The sequence below is a fragment of the Haliotis rubra genome, unplaced genomic scaffold (assembly GCF_003918875.1).
Source record: "Haliotis rubra isolate DU_JTF1 unplaced genomic scaffold, ASM391887v1 Scf814, whole genome shotgun sequence".
NCBI lineage: Eukaryota > Metazoa > Mollusca > Gastropoda > Lepetellida > Haliotidae > Haliotis > Haliotis rubra.
The window spans coordinates 229,577-247,661 of NW_025767540.1; the positions used below are offsets into that span (position 1 = coordinate 229,577).

Genomic DNA, 18,085 nt, shown 5'->3' on the forward strand with positions numbered 1-18,085 from the left:
ATTTGCCTCGCATGTTATTCATACGAAGTTTCGAAAACCGAGGTATTTTCCATTGTTGTGTCCTGTTACCGAGCGGAAAGCCACTGATATCGGGAAATAGGCGACCATACATATTATTTAAGAAATCTTTTTATTATAATTTTCTGATTACATAAAAACGGTGTATGAGATGTAGTAGAAGTAACGTTTTACAACTACAAGCTTATAATTTCCTTCATAAACATAGGCTTCCTTAGAGTCTCTGGGAACTCGGTGTCATGGCAGTAAATGCCTCTGGTTGACTGGTGTTGAAAGAGTTAAATTCTCAATAATTTCTGGTTGTACTGTATCACAATATATCACAATACAAAAAATTTGGCAATACCCAACCCTAACATTTACAGGTAGTGTTGGAATAAGTGAAGGAAAGTCAGTTGTGAGACAGTGAAGTAGGTAAGTACCAAAGAAAACACACCTTACTCCCCTATCTGATAGAATGGATTAACCCCAGCTTATAATGACACGCAAACATCATATAACGCAAATCATCAAAATGTGTGAATCAAAAATCATAATGAAATATTTAATGAACTTTTTCTTCTGTGTAAATATAATGATAATCTTTTTCAGTATTTCAGTATTTAACTTGTTCTTCATTGAAAACAATAAATGCTCTTCAATGAACAATGTCTTCTGTGTCTCATCAATGAACCATGCCTCCTGCAGGTACTCTTCAGCAGCAGGGCTGTTCCCACTTTTATCGTAGGGATGGGGAAGCACCACCTGTGTGCACTGAACCATTAATTAATGTGTCTCACAACTTGGAGTTCTCACAAATGGGAGGACACCTTTACAGGTAGTGTTGGAATAAGTGAAGGAAAGGCATCCACATTTTGACATGCTTGGATCATGTGTATGTTTCTGTGGGGGAATTCGGGAATATGTTACAACACTCAGTGTCTCAATGGAGTGTTTCTGTTTCAGCTCGAAAGTAACAGAATTAAAAGAAGATGTGTTTTCATCAGATTCCTTCAGTCATCTCTCTCTCCACCCCTTCATGGTGAGATAGTCATTAGCTTGTTAACATGGTGGGATTGTAATTGGCTTGTTAACATGGAGAAGTTGAAATACTGATGTCGTCATGGTGAGATTGTCCTTATGATGTTGATATGGTGAGATTGCCATTATGATGTCTTCATGGTGAGATTGTCATTAGGATGTCAGCATGGTGAGATAATGCTGATGTCACAATGGTGAGGTTGAAATACTGATGTCGACAAGGCGAGATTGCCCTTATGATGTTGATACAGTGAGATTGTCATGATGTCATCATAGTAAGATTGTCATTAGGATGTCAGCATGGTGAGATAATGCTGATGTTGACCTGGTGAGGTTGAAATACTGACGTCGTCATGGTGAGGTAATGCTGATGTTGGCATGGTGAGATTGTCATTATGATGCCGATATGGTGAGGTTAACATTAGGATGCTGCATGGTGAGATTGTCATTAGGATGCCAGCGTGGTGAGGTTGTAATGCTGATGTCAGAATGGTGAGATTGTAATGGTGAGGTTGAAATACTGATGTCGACATGGCGAGATTTCCATCAACATCAGATTGTCATGCTCATTTGAACATACTGAGGTTGTAATGCTGATGTTGACATGGTGAGATTGTCCCTATGATGTCGATATGGTGAGATTGTTATTAGGATGTCGATATGTGAGATAGTAATTAGGATGGCAGCATGCTAAGGTTGTAATACTGATGTCGATTATGATGTTGACTTGGTGAGATTGTAATGTTGATGTCAACATGGTGAGATTGTCATTATTGATTTGACATGATGAGATTGTCATGTCAACAGGTACATGCACTGGAAGAAAGGCTGCAGCTGACACAGATGACTGCTGTACAGCAGCGAGCCATCCCCACAATCCTGCAGGGTCAGGATGCCCTCATCAAGTCACAGACTGGCTCAGGTAGGTCAGATCACACACTGGCTCAGCTAGGTCAGGTCAAGGACTGGCTCAGGTAGGTCAGGTCACAGACTGGTTCAGGTAGGTCAGGTCACACACTGGCTCAGGTAGGTCAGGTCACACACTTGCTCAGCTAGGTCAGGTAACACTCTCTCAGGTAGGTCAGGTCAGAGACTGGCTCAGATAGGTCAGGTCACAGACTGACTCAGGTAGGTCAGGTCACACACTGGCTCAGCTAGGTCAGGTCACACTCTCTCCGGTAGGTCAGGTCAGAGACTGGCTCAGCTAGGTCAGGTCACAGACTGGCTCAGGTAGGTCAGGTCACACACTGGCTAAGCTAGATCAGGTCACACTCTCTCAGGTAGGTCAGGTCACAGACTGGCTCAGGTAGGTGAGGTCACAGACTGGCTCAGGTAGGTCAGGTTAGAGACTTGCTCAGTTGGGTGAGGTCAAAGACTGGCTCAGCTAGGTCAGGTCACACTCTCTCAGGTAGGTCAGGTCACAGACTGGCTCAGCTAAGTGAGGTCAAAGACTGGCTCAGGTAGGTCAGGTCACACACTGGCTCAGCTAGGTCAGGTCACAGACAGGCTCAGGTTGGTCGAGTCAAAGACTGGCCCAGGTAGGTCAAGTCACAGGCAGGCTCAGGTAGGTCAGGTCACACACTGGCTCAGCTAGGTCAGGTCACTGACTGGGTCAGGTCACAGACAGGCTAACGTTGGTCGAGTTACAAACTGGCTCAGCTAGGTCAAGTCAAAGACTGGCTTAGGTAGGTCAGGTCACAGACATGCTCAGGTAGGTCAAGTCAAAGACTGGCTCAGCTAGGTCAGGTCACCTTTGAACCGGTTGAGGCATCAATGGAGGAGAACTGACCAGAGGAATCTGAAATTCCGTGGAAAGAGTTGACTGAATGAAGGGGTCTTCCAGTATCGTCCAGTTGAGTGCATAATCTCCAAGTCTTCCGCCGACTGGTGAGTCTACCACTGGCACAACTGGAGGCGAGAGTTCCCAGTCATGCAGCAATGTCACAGAGTCAGTGCTTCGAAGATCCCGACACATTGGGCTGTACGGTCCTGGCAGTGCCACGAGAGCTGGCGAAATAGTGTTGCTGTCATCTGGGACGTCCATGAGAGAATGATCGACCCCCCAAAGAGAACTGAAGACGTGGAGCGTAAATTCGGATTGCTCGCAACAGATTGTTGCAACGATTCCTCTACCTGTATACTAGTGGTGGTCCGATTAATTGAAATAATCGAAGATTGGTCTGATGACTAAATGACCAAGCGATTAATCATAATTTCTTATAATTGAACACAAACAGTTCTGGAACACTTGTTTTGATTAACAATATTTTTCACATGGTTGGTTTTGTCTGTTACATTTCGTCAGCACTACAAGCTCGTTTCAAGTCATGATTGAATATATCTTAAAGATTCCAAGAAACTTATGTTCCTAACATACTAGTCATCCTTTAAAGATGTGGAATTTGGCCAAAAAAACTCCAAAAGAACTACAGTGAAGCCTTGTTAATGGGAGTTCATCTTGTCATCTCCATGACACCGAGTGTTTATTGTTTTGAGGCCAGTTAAGTAAACATCGCCGGGAGGTGTTGTTACGGTTCGTGAACACGACTTACAGCGTCCGGACTGTGAAGCAATTTACTATTTATTTTACTGATTGGTGACAGTTACTTACCGTCTGGTTCCGGAAACCGAATTTCCAGATTATCGAGGCAAATTATACAGGCATAGATTGGTAACAAGCTGAAATCGTTCGGGAAGCGAGACATCCGGATTATCGGGGTCCGGACTAACGGGGCTTCGCTGTACATCTTTTTTCCTTATTTTTATGTGTATTAACAAATTTCATATATGACGCTAACCACTTATGTTCGATGATTGATCGGTAGTAATGAACCAATCATCAATTATGAGATTTTAACCAATTCCCAACACTACTGCATACGCTGAAATTTCAGGAGTTGAACTGAAACCTGAAGTTGTGTATCTTGCACGACTTTAGTAGCTACCTCTCTGGTGGCCCCATTAAAGAGTGTGCATCCAGACCAGGGCTGGCGAAACAGGTCAGTTTTAGACTCATCCTCCAACCACGACAGATTCAGTGGTCCCCTACACCTGACAGCCGTCAGGTAGGAGAAAAAGTGTGCAAACTGATCCAATACTTGCGCATGATCCAGTACTGTCAGGAACTGCTCCTGCATCAGAACCATGGCTCCTCTAATGTAGGCCTGTTCAGGCAACAACTCATGCGCAAGTGGCTGTAAGGATCATAATAAAGGGAGCAAGGATCTTGCGTATTGACAAATCCAAGTGACACAACTCCCTATTTTCTACTAGAAGTGGGGAGTACGTATGTTGTTTGGTCCTAACAAAGCAAGGTCATCATCAGTTGAGTGATACATGGTCGAGGAGGGAAGGTGATGGTCGCATGTCGAAAGAGGAAGGCAGATCTGACGGACACCTACTCCTGGGTAAGTTCAAGTTATCCGCAATCCACGTCAGCAGTTGGGGTGTTACTACTGCATCTGAGGTAGACAGACACTCTGAAGGAGGAGAAGGCATGGCAGAAGTGAGTGCTTCATCCAATGAAGGACCGGACGATGATTGATGCAAACCCGGAGGAGTAGCAGTCGTTTAGGGAGGATCCCGACCTAAGGCAGAGGCTACTGCTCAAACAATTGAGTCAAAGTTGAAAGGCTGGGAACCTGTACTGTCTCTAGAAGGATCCCAAGAAACCAGAATAATCGGACGGGAGGATGTAGACTAAACCGTCAAAGGGGGCTGAACCCGGCAAAGTAGATGACGTTGTAGATGGGAGTGATGTCACACCTGGCCGAGAGGGACTGTCACCTTGAAGTGAAACAGCGCACAAGTCTGAAGTGCTGGAGTTAGAGGGATCGCCGTAAACAAGCTCGCACTACAAAAAGTGACTGTAGACATGTTAATTGCTGAGCCAGAAAAGAGAGATACACTGCCAGTAGGTGCTGACATTGCTGTATCGGGTGTTTGAGAAATTGTCACTTAAACTGTTGGTCGGGACTGTGATCGCAATGTATGAAGCACTACCAAACGAGGGGGGGGAGTCAGTCTGTCTCAACACTGGACTCGATGTCTGGGGCCTGAATAAACGGCTTAAACTCGCTGAGGTAGGAATCTGACGCAGCATCGAGAAATCCCTACGTCCGGTGATGGTGATGAACAGCAAGCTGTTCAGAAGGTCTCCGACGGCCACTGTCTGCCGCTCGTCTTGTGCCCACTCTACGATAAGCGGTGAATGACAGGAGTGGGACGTCACGTGACCATCTGAGCGCTTAGCTTCACAAAGATGATTGACAGGTCCAGCTATAGGAGCAGTGGGAGCAATCGGGTGGGAGAGAGGCCAGAAGATTTGATTCAACTTAACCTACAGGACATATCCACGCCATAGTCGAAGTGAGAGAGAGTAATGCATACCGTGAGATAGGATAAGTTTAAAAATTATTCATTTTCTAAATCTATACACAATCATACAACTTGGTTCCAAAATAGTATTACCCCAAACTAGAATATCCCCTACTTTTTCAAAAAGTGTATGATGCCCAGCTGTGAATATATCCGACGATTGTTAAGGTAGGACACCTCGTCTTAGGGGATGATGAATAGTTCCTGGACTGACTGACTGAGTTTAGGTTTACGCCGCTTTTAGCAATATTCCAGCAATATCACGGCGGGGGACACCAGAAATAGGCTTAACACATTGTGCCCATGTGGGGAATCGAACCCGGGCCTTCGGCGTGACGAGCCAACGCTTTAACCACTAGGCTACCCCACCGCCCCAATGGTTCCTGGAGGACTAGTGTCAGAAACTGCTTGGCTACATGGGAACGTTTATTGCGATACAGTCCGTCATCGGTATCTCCTGGAAACTTAACAGAATTTGGGTTAATAATCATATTCCTGGAACCACAAATTCTGGATAGGTGTAGTTGAATAGGTGACAAACAACTTAAACTTTCGGAGTGTTTATTTCTGATGCAACAATAAGAAATATTTTACAAGAAGAACCTTCTCCAAGAGTGATCACTATGTTCAACAACAGCAATATTCACCACCAGAAATTAGGAAGCAACAGTGAGTGTGTGTTTAGTGTTAGGCTGCTTACAGCAATATTCCAGCAATATCACGGTGAGGTACACCAGTAATGGGCTTAACACATTGTGCCCATGTAGGGAATCGAACCCGGGTCTTTAGTGTGACAAGTGGATGCTTTAACCATCAGCCTACCCTACCTCCCAGGGCAGCAACAGCAATATTCGCCACCAGCAATTCCCATGTTGAGGAATATTCATCACCAGCATGTTGGGGAACCATTATGTTCACAGACTCATCAAAGCACTATTTCCCTCAGCAATCACTATCTTCATAAATGCAGCACCAGCCCCAACTACAGAGCACAGACAAAACAATACAGACAAAGCTGTCACAGACAGGAATGTTTCCTTGTGGGGATCACAGGGCCAAAGTCTTTCAAGAACTGATGTTGATATGACGTAAAGACAATATCATGCTTTAGAACTATATTACATAAATCTGAATCTGCATGCTGAAGTGGATAAAAAGATGGATCATGTCATTGTTGGAACCCAGCTGTACTGATAAGAGACTTGCACACAGTCTACATGTATACTGAGCCAGGCGAGCCGGACCGGCCCCCTACCCGGATGTGCCTGCCTGACACGTGCTTCTCGCGAACCGTGTCACCTTGTACACATCGTGTTCAGTCCTCTATTGTTGGTCCTCGTCCTAGCGTCACATTGTTACATGGTGTCAGGAATGGTTTCGTCAGAGAATGGACCAACCACATCCACCCTCACCTTTGCCGTTGACGGGTAATCTTGCGGAGAACTGGCGTAAGTTCAAGCAACGGTTTCAGTTGTTTATGACTGCTACTGACAAGGACGCGAAAGGTGACAAGGTAAAGTCGTCTATTTTTTTGTCTACTATTGGAGAAGATGTACTGGAGATTTATAACACATTTCATTTTGAGAATGACACGGATGCTATGAAACTTCAGCCGATTTTGGATAAATTTGAAGCTTATTGAATTCCCGAACGTAACATTACCTTTGAAAGGCACAGATTCTTTACCTGCAGCCAGAGGTAAGGGGAGAAAACAGACCAGTATGTTACAGAGTTAAAGAGCAGAGCAAAAACATGCGAGTTTGGAGATTTGCATGATTCTTTCATCCGAGATAGGATAATTTGTGGCATTGCAAGTGATGCATTAAGGGAAAGGCTCTTGCGTGAAGATGATTTGACTTAAAATAAGACTGTTACTATGTGCAGAGTTGCTGAAGCTAGTAAAGTCCAAGTTAAGGAACTTCATCCACTAGACTCCCAATCGGTACATTCTGTCAACAGAAAAAAGCCCCAGAGTTCTGGTTCCCGTTCGTCTGAGCAATCTGATACATGTGGTTATTGTGGATTTAAACACGCTCCTAGAAGATGTCCTGCATCTGGAAAATCATGTTATAAATGTGGGAAACAGAATCACTTTGCTAGAGTTTGTAGGTCCAAGAATCAGTCATTGAAAAGTAAAGTTCACTTTGTTGAGGAAACCCAAGATGAACTCTTTGTGGATTCAATTGATACAGATGTCGTTTCTGACAAAGATTGGATAGTCTCCTTACAAGTCAATAACACGTTCTTGCCACTTAAACTTGATACAGGTGCTCAAGCTAATAACCTTTCTGAGAAAGATTTCAACAGGCTACTTGACAAACCAAGACTGCGTCCCTCCAGAACTAAACTCACTGGTTACTCTCATGTTGATATTCCCGTAATGGGTCAGTTTACAGCTACAGTTTGTCACAAGAACACACAAGTTGATCTCATGTTTGTTGTAACTACAGTCTATTCTAGGGTTGAAAGCATGTGACCAGCTGAATTTGGTACGTCGTGTTCTCTCTGTTGGTTCTGAGTTACCTTTAGACGGAGATGTAGTGTTTCAGAACTATGCAGACGTGTTCAAGGGTCTGGGTGATCTGCCAGGTGTTCACCACATCAAGCTCGACAATGATGTTCCACCTGTTGTGCACGCATGTCGTCGAGTACCCTTTGCTTTGCATGACAGACTAAAGGAAGAACTCAACCGCATGGATAAGCTTGACGTCATAACCAAGGTGAATGAGCCAACGGACTGGGTGAGTCCTCTTGTAATTGTTGAAAAGCTAAACAAGCAGTTGAGAGTCTGCCTCGACCCTAAAGACTTAAATAAGGCCATTAAACGTGAACATTTTAAACTTCCTACACGAGAGGAAATCATTGCAAAGTTCTCGAATGCACGTTTTTTCAGTAAACTTGATGCATCAGCTGGATTTTGGCAAATAAAGCTGGATGAGGAGATTTCTAAGCTCTGTACATTCATAACACCCTTTGGAAGATATAGTTTCTTACGGCTCCCCTTTGGCATATCTTCTCCCCCAGTAGTATATCACAAGACGATACACGCCTTGTTTGATTCAGTAGAAGGTGTAGATACCTCCATGGATGACATTATTGTGTCAGGTTCAATGCCTGAAGATCATGATAATCATCTTTCTCAGGTTCTTGATATCGCACGTCAGAATAACTTGAAGTTTAACCCAGACAAATGTGTTTTAGGGGTTACTGGGTTGACATTTCTTGGCGATGTGATCAGCAGTGATGGTGCGAAGCCAGATGTCCAGAAGGTTGAAGCAATACAATCTATGCAGAGACCTACCTGTAAGAAAGATGTCCAGAGCTTTTTGGGTATGATAAACTACCTAGGTAAATTCATCCGCAACCTCTTGAGAAGACACAACCTCTTAGACAATTGTTGGATAAAGATGTTAATTTTCAGTGCCTACCTCAAGAGGAACAAACATGGTTGTCTCTGAAGCAAGTTGTGTCACAGGAACCAGTCCAGAAGTTCTTTGATCCTTGGAGGAAGATCAAGATTTCGTCTGACGCTTCCCAGAGTGGTTTAGGTGCTGTCCTACTGTAGAAGTATGATTCTGATTGGTTGCCTGTAGCGTAAGCTTCCAGAGCTCTTACCAGTGCTGAAACTAGGTGCGCTAAAATTGAAAAAGAAATGTTGTCAATAACCTTTGCATGTGAACATTTCCATCAGTACATATATGAACAGTCCATATATGTAGAAACGGATCACAAGCCATAAGTTTCAATCTTCAACAAGTCTCTCAATGAATGCCCTCTCAGAATACAGAGATTCATGTTAAGAATGCAACAGTATGATGTTCAAGTCTCACATACCGCAGGAAAGTTCATGTTTACTAATGATACATTATCACGCTCATGCCTTCATCAATGCCCGGATCTGTTTTGTCATCTGAAGAATGTGTTCAAGCCTATGTTGACATAATCGTCTCGTCTCTCCCTGTGTCCATGACACGCTATGCTGAGACAGACAGATAGTTGTTGAGACAGATAGTGGTAGTCAACTTCGAAGGAATCGTCGTGATATTCTGCTGTCATCCCGCACCCCTGCACCAGCGAAGAGTGCTGGAAACGCTGATGTTACAACTCCATCATTGTCGAGTCTATCTTCGTCGTCTGTGACGTCTCCTGTGTCTGTGATGACTCCGTCGCCGACTGTGACTAAATATGGCCGTGTGTCCAAGCCACCCGTGAGAATTGGAGTGGATTGATTGTTAATTATTGCATGTTTAGATGTTTCAGATGGTTCCCCACCAGTTGGAGAAGTTTCGTACTTGAGAGGGGAGATGTAATGATAAGAAACTTGCATACACATGTATAGTGAGCGAGGAGAGCCGGACCGGCCCCCTACCCGGATGTGCCTGCCTCGCACGTGCTTCTCGCGAACCATTGTTACATGGTGTCAGGAGTGGTTTCGTCAGAGAATGGACAAACTACATCCACCCTCATCTTTGCCGTTGACGGGTAATCTTGCGGAGAACTGGCGTAAGTTCAAGCAACGGTTTCAGTTGTTTATGACTGCTACTGACAAGGATGGGAAAGGTGACAAGGTAAAGTCGTCTATTTTTTTGTCTACTATTGGAGAAGATGCACTGAAGATTTATAACACATTTCATTTTGAGAATGACACGGATGCTATGAAACTTCAGTCGATTTTGGATAAATTTGAAGCTTATTGCATTCCCGAACGTATCATTACCTTTGAAAGGCACAGATTCTTTACCTGTAGCCAGAGGGAAAGGGAGAAAACAGGCCAGTATGTTACGGAGGTAAAGAGCAGAGCAAAAACATGCGAATTTGGAGATTTGCATGATTCTCTCATCCGAGAGAGGATGTGCTGTCTTGTTTCACATACAAAAATATAAAACCCTGACCAATCTGCCATTACTGCCAGACTTGTGTGGGCCCTAGGTCATTGACACTTCCAACAAAGGAACGAGTATAGAACAGTTCCAATATCTATACAAAGTTATGTACAAATAAATTATCATTATACTGTCCACTAGCATAAGATGCAGCTCCAGAGTTCAAACCACAGACAGCTTTAAAGGCAGGCATGACCTAGCCACACATCTTCAAATGGAAGCATGACCTAGTCACACATCATCAAAGGCCAGCATGATCTAATCACTCATCTTCAAAGGCCAACATGACCTAGTCACACATACTTCAAAGGCAAGCATGACCTAGTCACACATCTACCACCTCAGCACCCCTTGCCACAGATCTTTCACAACAAAACGACCTTCACCACATACCACCTTGAAGTTCGTCTTAAAGGATTTTTAAAAAGGTTAAACACTATGCATTTTTATTACATAATGCCATTCAAACATAAATATATATAATACATGTGCACCATCCATTTACGAAAAATAGTCGTAAAAATTATAAATATGCACCAAAACTAAAACCATTTAAGCCCCGCATATTCGTATGCAATTATTTCTTTTTAGCGGTCTGCCCTCTGTGGGTTTGACGTCATACCCGAGAGTCCGATCAGTGTGATGACATTTCAGTAGTGTATATGCCATCGAGTTGAAAGTGACTTGAAGCGCAATATTTTGAATGGAGCGTTGTTGTGATTATGTATTGGAAACTGACAACAGCTCTACGAGTTTTGATATTTATCCAACTGCGTAAACAACACGGATGTACATTTCCTGAGAAATTCTATTTTACAAGATTGTTTACTGTCGTCGTCCGGATTTTGTGAACCCCTCTAGTACGCACGGTCATCTGTGTTCGTTACAGTTTTAAAAGAAGTGCTATGAAAGAGACCTAACCTGTGGCGAAATATGGATACGAATAGTCAAAACCAGAGACCATATACCGACGTAAACTTTATAAGGATGCTATATATCGGGCATTCCTTTCGACATTCCAAACAAACACAGAGGCCGAAATGTCAACTTGGGTGCTGAGACCGAGAGAGTTGTATTCCGGACCCGACGTTAGTTGCAGGTGAGTTTTAAGATGTAGTTGTTTTTGGAGCAACATAAACACACCAGTAGCTAGCTACATGAAGCAATAGTTGATTAAAAAGAACGTCAACGGCCAAGTCATCTATTTCCCGAGACGGGTGTTTTGTGATGTGAGTGTGTGTTGAGGGATGGGGGTTGGCATGGACAAATGAGAACTTGCAACATATGGGTGCGGTGGTGAGAGAGAGCACATAATTACTAAAACATAATTAAAAATAAGTCATATCAGATAATAATCCACCAGGGACTGGTCCCCTACCATGTTAAAATGGGTATGTGAGTTTTGTGTGTGTGTTGGGGCATGATTAAAATGTTGACTCTCATTCTTTCTCTTTAAGGAAATGTCCAATAAACAAAATGAAATGACTGCTCTGCACTTGCATAAAACTTAGGTATTAATGGACCCCTTGTAAAAACATCATGGAAGCTGTATACATAGGTAACTTTTAACCCACTTTCAAAAATGGGAAATCGGGGAAATATGTTCATTCAGATAATGTATTTCTTTGTGGGTTATATTTTTGGCAAATATGAAAATGCTACTTTAGTGCTATTGTTTAGGATGAACATGGCTGCATTTCACATCAATGAAAACAGCCTAAATACCCTAAAAGTGACCAAGACTGGAGAACCCAAGCGGGCAATCAGCTACCACCTAGGCCTAAACCAAGAGGCCAAGCCAGTGAACAAGAAAGTACATGGTAAAAATAATTCAGACAATCAATAATCTTTTGTTGAACTGGTGCACTCCAGTTTGAAAAACAAAACAAAACACTGTTCCTATTACTGCATGTTTTTCTCAAACCAATGAGTTAACACTAAGTCTTGTTTGCAAAGACACTGGTTTTTAATCCTCATATCTATTTTCCCTCTCAGCATTTGTTAAGACAAAAGCACTTACCTTTTTAGTGCAGATTTCAAAGAAAATTATTATTATGTTGCCAAAACAAAATACACTGAATTTGTGTTACAAAATGTCTCTAATTCAATGTAAAATTTATTCACAGAGTTTGTTGAATTCCTTCCCAGTAGGCCATTCTCGGGAGAAGAAACATGTTTCCTTCCGACATCCTTGCAGGACAAACAGCCTATATTTCCAGGATATTCTGCCAGACACTTTCATTTATAACTAGTAAAAAGGAACTGGTGAATTCACAGACATCAAGATATAGTGAAATCATGTATATGTGTCTAGGATGTAGGGCGGTGGGGTAGCCTAGAGGTTAAAGCGTTGGCTCGTCACGCCGAAGACCCGGGTTCGAATCCCCACATGGGTACATTGTGTGAAGCCCATTTCTGGTGTCCCCCGCCGTGATGTTGCTGGAATATTGCTAAAAGCGGCGTAAAACCAAACTCAGTCAGTCAGTCAGTCTAGGATGTGAACTGAAACCAGTTGTGCCTGATGTCTTAAGGTCTGTTGTATTCGTCTGTTTGAATCCTGAGACTTGTTCAGGAGGCAGTCACCACTGTGTCACATGGTGTTATTGGAGATCAATCTTGTTTTCATAGGCTTTTACAAGTCCATCCAGTTAATTTACACGCAAGTCTTTGCCTTCATGATGTTGGTGTACACACTGTATTCATTATTTTGTCAAATATTTTGTATGCAAATAAAGTATTTGCTTTAATTTTTGTGTGCTGGTTTCTTGATTTGATCCATGTTCTTTCTTTGGGACTGATCACACTTTACACGTTACTACTAGAACACAATGAAGAATTTTCTTTTGCACTAGCTGACAGTTAAAGAGATAGATAAGGATTTGTCAGTTCTATTTTTTGCATCTATATGTATTTATTATATCTATTATCAGCTGTTAAGAAGGTTACAGGTCTTTATCATTTTACATTTTACGTATATTTTGCAGATTTATAGGACTACGTACCACGACATATAACCTATGCTTTACACGTGTATGGAAATTGAAAATGTAATGAAACTGATGTTTGATATACCATGTCAGAGACGATCGATACACCGACTTCTCCTAAAACATACACTAACGAATTTAGGGTACTTCTGTATACAGTAGTGAGATCGAACTTATCGACTTCCGTAACGGTACGTATTTCATAGAAAAGATTATCACCATACTTAAACCTTTACGGATACATTTAGCAGAAGACAAATTTTATGAAATAAAGCTGAAAGTTACTTAAAATCATGAACCTCGAACGTAACTATTTCAGTGTTTACCTTCCCATACTGATGTATACCGGAAGACAGGCTCAACAAATTGATCGAACGTACATTGTCGTTATCATGACTGCAAAGTCTCACCTGTATAGAAATATAGTTCTAACCCCTGGCAACATGTTTTCATGTGATAGCAATGTAGATTTCACAGCTTTAAGGTTTTACAGCACTTTAAAGCATAACCTCTGAAGTTCATAGCCGACTTCACGATATGTAACCAGTAGCAGGACAGCTCCATAGATTGTGGGAGAACATAATGGCCAAGTTTCATTTTCATGGACTTTATCTTCATAGAATCCAAGTCTACACTGGGTAAGTACCTTCCTCTTTAACATATATCCTTTTTCCATTCATAAATGTTTTAAAAAATGTAATTTAGACAGAATGAATTGTAATGCCAGAGTACATGTGGAAACTATGGTCAAGTTTGCTAAAGTCCAAAACATGGAAATATGTAGCTTACAGAAGATATACAAAACTTAAATTTATTGTTTAAAAAATATAGTTATCATTCCTGTATATGATTCAGCAGGTTATATTTTTGGTTTTTAGATTTTGTACTAGCCAGGTAGAAAAATATAATAGTCCATCAACCAAACAGAAAAAGGCTCTACTATGTTAATAACCTGTTAAGAGGCTAAACATATACATCATTCACAGATGCATATCATATTGAGTGATTTATGCTGTTAACTTTAACATTGATGTAGTTTTGGGGCAAAATATGTGAAAAAATATGAAAAAAACTTCAACTGATTTTTAAAATGGTGTCTCATTGCTCATGGTACTGTTTTAGTATCTTAATTTATAGATCACACATAATTTTTTTTTTTTTCATGAGTGATTTATAATGTTTGCTGGAACACAAGTGTATTTTAGGGGGCCAAAAACATGAAAATGAAAATGAAAGAAAATTTGAAAAAATGTTTTAAAACAGATTTTCAATGTCTAAAACACTTTTTCTTAATATATATCTTAGAATTTTGTTCTTTTCTACATTCTTGAGCATAGAAATTTTATTAACAATAATACTGTTCTACAAAATATTTTTATTTTATTTTCCTCATTGACTCAAACAGTGAAAATGTTCAGATATTATTTTCTAGTTTCTTTCTGAATAGAATCAACAATTCACCATGTTCACAGTTGATAGTGATGGAAATGAGTTCTATCATGCATTTTGTTACTTTACAAATGTAAACTTATATTATTGTGCATTTACTGTAAACATTAGTCTTTAAATTGGTAAACAGCCATATTGTCAACAAAGGTTACCAGGGGGGATAACTCTAATCAGTAGTACTTACTTACAACTGATTACACTTCTCACTATGGTTTGATGACTTCACACACATAATTACTTATATTGGGGACCAATATTTTCTGTTTTCCTAAGCTGGCTGGTGGACTATAAACAAACACTTGAGAAACAGTATTTTCCAAAGGTCAAAATAAAAGGGGTAAATACCTCTGTTGAACATAATCTTTCTTTTTTTTTTTTTTTTGGGGGGGGGGGATAACTGCACTTGAATTTGGACATTTTGTCAGATCTTATGTAATATTTGAGGGATTTGATTGTGTTACTGGTCATGTTAAAAATTTGTTGAATTTTTTTTATCTGTGATTTTAATAAATCTCGATTACATATAGAATTCACAATAATTGCTGCTTGTGTTCTGTACATATGATTAGGTGCTTATCTCTTTGCTGAACATATATGGGAAATGGAATATACAAAGTTTGGAGGGAGTTTAATAAATGATTACATTATTACTATTATTATGCATTCTTATTTGTTATACCAGTTCAAAAATGAAAATAACCTGAGGGCAATGAGATGTTGTTATCCTTTAAATCAAAATTTTGGAGGAAATTAGTACATCACAGAATTTTAAATTTTTAGCTTTTATACCAGCAATACAATAACACATGATTGCTCTAGATTTTATTTCTATTGCAGGTGACATCAAACCATCATAATCAACTATGGCAGACATTTGTAATTCTCAATCATCAGTGAAAAAACAAAAATATACTTGTATAATATGTGAAAAGGCATCTGATGATTTAAGTACACTTTCCAACATATCATCTTGGAAAACACTGCTGAGGGCCGCAAAGCTTCGTCATAAAGAAACCATTTTGGAAATTGAAAAACAAATTGATGATGATAAATTCCATCACTTCTTTATCACAGGAATTGCCGGAGCAGGTTCACTAATGAAAGAGACCTAAAACAATACATGACGCCTGAAGATGGGCAAGCAGCAACAGAGCCCAGGGAGACATCTGTGCGTAACAGCAAGTCATCAGCTGTATATGAAGCTCTTTGTTTATTTTGCACAAGAAATAAGTACATCAAAGGATCAAACACAAGGGAGCCATTGGTAATATCATTACAGTTGAGAACAGATGACAACAGATGAGGAGAAAAGCCATTGAGAAATTGGATTCCAGAATCATAGCAGCTACAAGCCGGGATATTGTTGCAGCAGAGGCGCACTACCACAGGAGTTGCTATAGATCTTATACAAGAGAGGATAATAGACTTCACCACTCAACTTCAGTCACCAAAGTCACAGAAGAAGAGCAAAATTATTAAGAAGCTTTGACAGCGGCATATGATAAGCTTTTCATGTATATCCGAAACACTGTATTCCAGAATCCAACTGTATTAAAGATGTCAGAGATAACCAACAGACTGAGAAACTACATGGAGGCAAAAGGATGCCAGAATATCAAGACTTCAACAACTAAGCATCTGCACAGGAAACTCAAGTAAGAATTTGGTGACATCCAGCATATATTTCAAGATGACAATGCCAGACTTCTACTTTTTCCCAGTACATTGGCAACTGAAGCTATTGCCATTGAAAATCAAAATATGAAAGAAGAACTGAATGCCATAAGAAAGAACAGCAACAGCAGGAAAGCCCTTCAGGAAACAGCACTACTTCTTTGAAAAGCTATAAAGAATATTGAAGAGGAGTTACCATGGCCCCCAAAACAGTGTGATTTGGACAATCCTTCTAGGTACATTCCTACATGTGTCAAGGAATTTTTTGCAACTATTCTGACAGGTGATTTGAAAGCTGATGTCACACACCAAAAGACGAAGATTTTAACTGAATCGTTTGGTCAAGATCTTGTTTATGCTGTTACAGGGGGAAAAAAGCTGACACCTAAGCATATCCTGCTCCCATTTGCTGTGAAAACCCTAACTGGGAATGTTGAGATGATTCAAATTTTGAACCGATTAGGTCATTGAGTTTCCCATCCAAAGTATGAAGAAATTGAAACTGCCATTTGTCTCCAAAAGCTAGCTTTGACTCAGGAGGGTGCTGTTCCTTTGCCACAGGATATCCACCCACATGTTGCAACAACTCTTGCCTGGGACAATATTTAGAGACTTGAGGAAACGCTCACTGGAGGTGGAACTTCCCATAGAGTTAATGGCATTGCAATCCAACCGTCAATTCATGGCCCACATTCACACGGCAGTACAACCCCAGTGGTTCAGAAGACAAGACGCCGTACACTTCTCCCAGTTCTACAGCAATATAACAGTGGCAAGCGTGTCGGCCCACCTTCTGTTCCACTTGTAAAGTCGTACACAGTTTCTGCTGTCAGTGAGTCAATGAAGAAAAACCTTACATGGATCATTGCAAGATTGCATAGTGCTCAGCAACAAGAAATAGGTTCCTGGACAGGTTTTAATATCCAAACACGTGATGCAGAAGATGTAAGACTGGACACCATTGGATATCTTCCAACAATCAATGCTCCTGCAACCAGCATGTCTACAGTTCATGAAATCTTACAGCAGTCTTTGACCATTATGAACACGTTGCGACTTGAAAACATTGTTGTGACATTGGATCAGGCACTATATGCAAAAGCATCTGAAATTGTATGGAACAGTAGTGAGATCGAACTTATCGGCTTCCGTAACGGTACGTATTTCATAGAAAAGATTATCACCATACTTAACCTTTACGGATAAATTTAGCAGAAGAGGCATTCTATGAAATAAAGCTGAAAGTTACTTAATAACCATCATAAAATCATGAACCTCGAACGTAACTATTTCAGTGTTTACCTTCCCATACCGATGTATACCGGAAGACAGGCTCAACAAATTGATCGAACGTACATTGCCGTTATCATGACTGCAAAATTTACCGTGACCGCGGAAAAATTAATTCAGTTTCTAATCAGTTTTCCATTAACATGTGATAGGCAAGTAACTTTCATACCAGTCTGCAGTAGGTCTAAACAAAACATAGTCATAGTCGGGATCGGGATCGTCCCACGGCTGTATGTTGTCATCTGGTGTAATCGTCCTCAATATTCCTCTCGGTCTTGCCGCTAGAAATACTTTCAAATTGAAAAGGTTGCATGTATGTGGTATTATCTGTATCTAGTATGTCATCCAAATCCAGGTTTGACTTCGTGGATTGATTTATTTGCTAAA

General features: G+C 40.9%; 1 protein-coding gene across 1 annotated transcript in view; it reads left to right on the forward strand.

Annotated features, from left to right (window-relative positions):
- Positions 1 to 4,238, forward strand: part of LOC124261895 — an 87,145-nt gene extending 82,907 nt beyond the window's left edge. The window contains exons 2-4 of the mRNA XM_046696260.1: positions 964 to 1,039; positions 1,846 to 1,960; positions 4,006 to 4,238. Coding sequence (XP_046552216.1) covers positions 964 to 1,039; positions 1,846 to 1,960; positions 4,006 to 4,238 — 424 coding nt within the window. The remainder of the gene's footprint in view (positions 1 to 963; positions 1,040 to 1,845; positions 1,961 to 4,005) is intronic.
- Positions 4,239 to 18,085: the final 13,847 nt, after the last annotated feature.